The 6,000-nt window shown below is 40.1% G+C and overlaps 1 protein-coding gene across 1 annotated transcript in view; it reads left to right on the top strand.

Annotated features, from left to right (window-relative positions):
• Positions 1-4,185: 4,185 nt before the first annotated feature.
• The window catches only part of galnt9 (polypeptide N-acetylgalactosaminyltransferase 9), a 51,640-nt gene continuing 49,825 nt past the window's right edge, over positions 4,186-6,000 (top strand). Inside the window, exon 1 of the mRNA XM_088376667.1 lies at positions 4,186-5,117. Coding sequence (XP_088232793.1) covers positions 4,877-5,117 — 241 coding nt within the window. The 5' untranslated portion in view covers positions 4,186-4,876. The remainder of the gene's footprint in view (positions 5,118-6,000) is intronic.

Raw genomic sequence — 6,000 nt, 5'->3', positions numbered from 1 at the left:
AGCACAGTCTAACCATGTGGATTGTGTTTGCCCTTTACAGCTAATGGAAAGCGCCTCATCTTATTCCCTTTCAAATCAGTGCAGGAGAGCTGCATGGTCTACATGGCGGTAGCATAAATGGACTTGCTAGAGTGCATGAGGAGATCAACGCATATGAATTACCTTTAGAAAGAACTGAAAGATCTCCTCTTGCGTATGACATTATGTAGGCTATGCCATTGTGTAATGGGCACATGGAGACTGCCTTCCACCCCCGATCATACATGTGACAGCACATTCCACACCCTACCCATACATTTCCTACAGGGATGAGTCTAAAATGATAATACAAATAATAATAATAATGTGTTCAGTTAATTTATTTCGACAATAATTTAAGAGTATTTGATGCAGGCTGTTGTTATATTCATGAATTAAATAGCATGACATCATCAGACATTTTTAGATATCTATTTCAGGCCATTTTTAAGTAACAAGACAAAGGATGTCCATATTTCTTTACTGCTTGTGATGACATTTAAAGCAAAACACAATGTTTCGATTATATCCATGTCACGTTTGATAAATAAATCTATGTGCAGTAGACAATTGTAACGATGCGTTGATGCTTTTTCTTTCATTAGTTTTTCTTCACATAATTAACTTATATTGTGTCTTGTTTTACCTGTTTGTTGTCACACCATGTGTTCTGGTAATGGCCAGCAACCAATTTACTGATTGACATTATCGAGCTCTTCTGCAGTATTCAGGACAGCTATTTTCTGATTCTCATTGCTGGTTTGACAGTGCTCCTCTGGGATAATGGTTTGTGAAAACGTTCTTTTTCCGCTTCCAACTGCAGTGTGCACCTCTCCTATGCTCAATTTGAAGAGAAGGATGAGAGCTGCTTTCAATGGCCAAGAAGCAGATTGGCCGTGTTCACACCCACAATTGCGCAAATGCCCATTTGTAACAGCAGCAGACTTTACGGCAGACTTGCACTGAGCACGAAAATAGGGCCCATAGGGTCTAATGTCGGGCTCACAATTTTCAATTACTATCATCTTTTAAAGCCTAGAGGATCTGTAGATCCTTTGCTTATACTGAAGTGACTATTACTTTCTATGACGAAGACTCTAAATTTGCACTATACGTGTTTAACAATGAAAAATAGATGTTCCGCATCTACCGTGATGACAACAAACATAGTGTGACTTTAAATGCCCATGCTAACCCGATGATGTATATGCTACTGATGAAACCCGATTTTTGGATGCTATAATTCAAATCTAATCAAAACTGATGGAATTAATGTATGTCTATGCAGGTTTCCTGCTGTCATGCAGTGGCATATGATGCACAAAATGTTTTCTTACCACTGAATGGTAATTGGCTCATGTGGAATCAGCTAGGGAGATGACTAAGGGATAGCTGGCACTGACCCAGGTTAATATGGCTAAAATACTTGAGTGCCAGTTCCTGCATTTTCACAAGCAAGCAGGGTGCTGAATGCAGAAGGCTGACATCTTCAGAGTCTTTCACAGGGATCAGTGAGTATGCAGCTGCTGCCTAAGCGGCTAAGCTGAGGCCCTGCAGCTGATGTGGTTGTAACAGCCATTTCCCCTCACATTCTGATTTTTTTTTTTACAGACCTCAAATCAAATCTGCAGCTTTTGTAGTAGAACTCATGCTGCTGGAATCCCAATTAAACACTCCACTGAGGCAAAAGTTATCAGAATATACTGTAGGTGAAAGACATGAGAGCTGCAAGGCTAGGAAGGAAATGGATAAACTACATCGTTAAAACACAAAGGGTGCATAATGGAAAAGAAAGTGACTTTGATTCACACACTTCAATATTGGCTACAATAATTACTGCGACTTGGTGGAATGTAAGGACCATCGAACTCCTCATTGCTGCAGCTGAGCATGTTTTTATTTTCTGTACTTTTAGTAGAGTACTCTGTACACCAGTATACTAGTCTCTTCAGCTCTCAAGCTGAAAATTAAAAATGGTTAAATATTTTCGAACCCTTAATTATAAAACTTTCTTAATAGCAGCATTACTTTACTGAGATGAGTGTAAATCTACACCTTACGGCTGCCAGATGTCCCCTAAAAAGACCTGTGAGGTCACCGTGGCCTTCTTGTTGTCTTCTGATTAGATTGATGCAGCAAACAAATCAAACACATTAAATTTGAGATCCTGGCATGGGTGGAAAATACTGTAAGATCAAAGTGCATTTTGGGCAGCCTGCAAGTTTGCTTCTACATGATTGAAAAAAAGGCTCTGCAAATATTTATACATGAATACATGATTTTCTAGACCCATAATTCATGAGGAAATGTGGATGGAAAGATTGCAAAGGCAAATGGGAGATTTAAGACGAGAAGGGAATTTGAATTGTGTGCTGACAGTTCCCATCCAAACTGCATTATGCATACTGCAACTTTTTCTTTCAATAATTCTGTTTAGAGCAGCCAAACTTTCTGCAAACCACTAAAGTGTGTTTGTGCATGTGTTTGTGTGTGTGTGGGACGGGTAAATTCATACATAATAAAACATAATACAATAACACATGTCATATATTATTTAATATCCAAAATTCAGAATGTATGATTGTGTGTAATTCTGCACTATATGCACGTTCTAATTTTCTACATTTTACCATAACATACTCTACATGTTTACCTTCATGGACTATTAAAAGCCAAACAAACATGGAAATGAGATAAGAAATTAGCTGCGAACAGCCGGTACTTTGCAGATGTGGTGGTTTTGACAATGTTCAGCTTGAGATATCAAAAGATTAACATAGAGCTGGCTGTTTAAAAATTGTCCCTAAACATGTTGTTTGTGAGGGGGTGGAAAACTTTTGTTTGAACGAAACTACACAATAGCCACATGGCGGTGACAAACATGTAAATCAAAATTGTTTTCACAGATGTGAAGAACTCAACAAAGACTTTTACACTTTGGGTCCACCCCCCGCTTTTCATGTCTATCTCCTGAAGCCGGTCCCCTCAAGTCCCCTCAGCCCTACTTCTGAGCCCCCCAGCACCACCACTGGTCACGTCTGCTGTCTGCTTCTGGGTTCAAATTCTGCATTAAACGTGGCAGTACCTTTAAATGCCTCTTATTTATTATGTTATTTGTTTATTTATTATTTATTCATCAGTCTTATTTATTCATTGTTTGTGCCTTCTTGTTCTTATTTTTTTGTGTTGTTTACTTGTATGTATATTGTGTACTATGTCTTGTCACCGTGGGATAGTGGGAACGTAATTTCGATTTCTTTGTGTGTCTTGGCATGTGAAGATATTGACAATAAAGCAGACTTTGACTTTTGACTTTGACATGCTTACATTTTCAAAGTCACTGAGCGTGCTATTCCTTTTTGTCAGAAAAGCTCTCCAATAACGTTTTGTTTTTGACATTTGTGTGTTGAGCAGGTGGGGTTACTGGGGCAGGAAATGTGTGCAGATCGAAGTGGATATTGCACATATCTCAAATGGGTGGTATAGTCTAGAGGACAGGTGTCAAACTCAAGGCCTGGGGGTCAGTTACGGCCCCCCACATTTACGTGGTCCGTGAAGATAAATTGTGCATCAAATTCGTGTCATTACGAGAATTGCAAATTGTCTTCACTGTTAATAATATCTTTTTTTTAAATATTTGACCAGTTTTTACTCGCCTGATTTGAAAACGAGTTATTTGTCCGTTTGTTTTGTTGCTTTTACTGTATATATTATGAGGTGCTCATACATTTATTTGGGTTGACAGTCATAATGGCCCTCCGACAATGCGGCCCGCCAAAAAAAATGAGTTTGACACCCCTGGCCTGGAGAGAGAGAGAGAGAGAGAGAGAGAAACTGAAGTTTTAATTTATTCATTCTCGTCTGCAAATTTTTTAAACAGACATAACAACACTAGCTGAACACATATTCCTGTGTTTTCCGCTTCACTGTTTAAATAGTTTGGAAGATTCGTGCGCCCGACCCCCAAAATGTTTGTGCACGTGCGGGATCCAAAGATAGGTTGGGAAAAGGTGAAGCGACGCAAAAAAAATCCACTCAAGGCGTATGAAATGAAACAAGTGACATTTTATTCACACGTGAGCAGTTAACAAGAGTAGACATTTGCTCTGTCAAGCAGAAGGACGTTGTGAAGCTTATTGTGTGCTTTAACGCCATTCCCGCTCATGACTATTCATGCTCGAGCTCCCGTGGACGTCAGGACGCAGCAAATCGAGCTGTGAAGCTGCGTGGAGGAGAGAGAGACAGCATGCCACACTGGCTGACTGTATCTCTCCCACCGACACGAAACATCGTTGCTTTATTAGGACGAAGCGGCTCTGGATTCCGCCTCCGGTCGGAGGACCACAACAAAGGACTGCACAAGGAAAAGGAAGATACGCCTATGTATATTGTATATTTTATTTTGAAGCATGTGTGCACAGAGCGGTGTTAAGCTACTCGGCTTCAATTTTTCACAAATGGACAGATCTAGTAAAAGCAAGAGGATGTTATTGTGTTTCTCCCGGAAGATGGACGAGACATATTGGGGCTAACCGAATAGTGACGTTCCAGGTTACGGAGGGAGATGCTTCGAAACTGCCGTTGGCTGTTTGAGATGATAAACGCGTCCCATGGAATCCAATCTCTGCTGTAAAACGCAAACCGCCCGCAACGAGAAGCATCGCCGAGCACCGCACCTTCAAGTCCTCGTTGCTCCTTTCGCGAGGTCCCGAGTGAAGCTGTCCGTGGTCCTGAACGGAGCACCCCGCTGACCCCCCCACCTGCACACCCGAGCGATATTTAATGAAAAAGACCTCGGTAGCTGGCCAAAGACACACATGAACACTTGGGACTCGGTGGCCACACGCAAGTCACTTTCATGGCCGTGGCACGCAAAATCAAAACTTTACTGACCGTCAACATCCTTGTGTTTGTGGGAATCATCCTGTTCTCGGTTTACTGCAGGATCCAGGACCGATCCGAGGAGTTCGTCCAAATTGGACGGGCTTCGGATCAGAGGTTGCGCGCCAGACATGGTAAAGTTACCAACTTGGTGGACAGGCAATCTATTCTCCAGCGGCTGGAGAGGCTGGAGGATGTCGTCTACAATCAACTAAACGGTAGGGAGATTAAGAATCACATAATGATAATCTGATAATATTAAGAATCACAGAATAATAATATTTTGATAATCATCCATTTGCTGTTACAAAGTGTCGTCTCCTTGGTTGAAAACTCAACAATGTAAAACAATTGCTTTCCTCATTATGGCTTCTGCAGGCACTTTTTTTTTTTTTTGTAAGATACGAAAGCAGCATAATGCATTAGAGTACAATATACAGTAGCAGCTAGACTTGATTCATATACTTCATGTTATTCGGCTACATAATATTAATGTAGCTACTGTAAACCTCTCAGATGCTGTCATTTGACATCCAGTCATCTTCATTCAAACTGATTTATAAGTCTTTAATCGCTACAATGTTTTATCAATAAGCATTAACTAAATTGCATTCTTTTGTACTATTAGTTCTTTTGTAAAATTAATTATTGTGCACAAGCTCTACTGTAAATCCTGTACATTTTGGAAAAGTCAAGTGACTTGTCAAGTCATGTAATTTAAAGACCACAAAGAAAATTATATGCAGTAAAAAATAAATTCTAGCTTGCTGGTCTCTACTTAATCATACCTTTTCAATTCATCATTTCATAATCATATCATTTGTGTGAATTCCTGTATTATTCAAACCTGAATGCCATTGGGTTGATGTAGTTCATACTGGCCACCAGTAGAGAGCACAAATATATCAAAAGCCCTTTAATTAGTGGCGCTCTTCCTGAACCCGAAATACAAATAGGGCAGTGCAATAGTGTATGTTGCTGTCTGCATCCAAATGAAAAATTCTGTTTTTGAATCATAGTTGGCACGGTCTGCATGTTCACCACTGTGTTTGTGTGGAATTTTAATAACCACAATTCTTCACACTGTGTAGCATGCCACTC

The sequence above is a fragment of the Syngnathus floridae genome, chromosome 5, assembly GCF_059516105.1.
Source record: "Syngnathus floridae isolate MCC-2025c chromosome 5, RoL_Sflo_1.0, whole genome shotgun sequence".
NCBI classification, from domain to species: Eukaryota; Metazoa; Chordata; class Actinopteri; order Syngnathiformes; family Syngnathidae; genus Syngnathus; species Syngnathus floridae.
The sequence above is the reverse complement of the archived record's forward strand: the minus strand, read 5'-3'. Positions and strand labels throughout refer to the sequence as shown.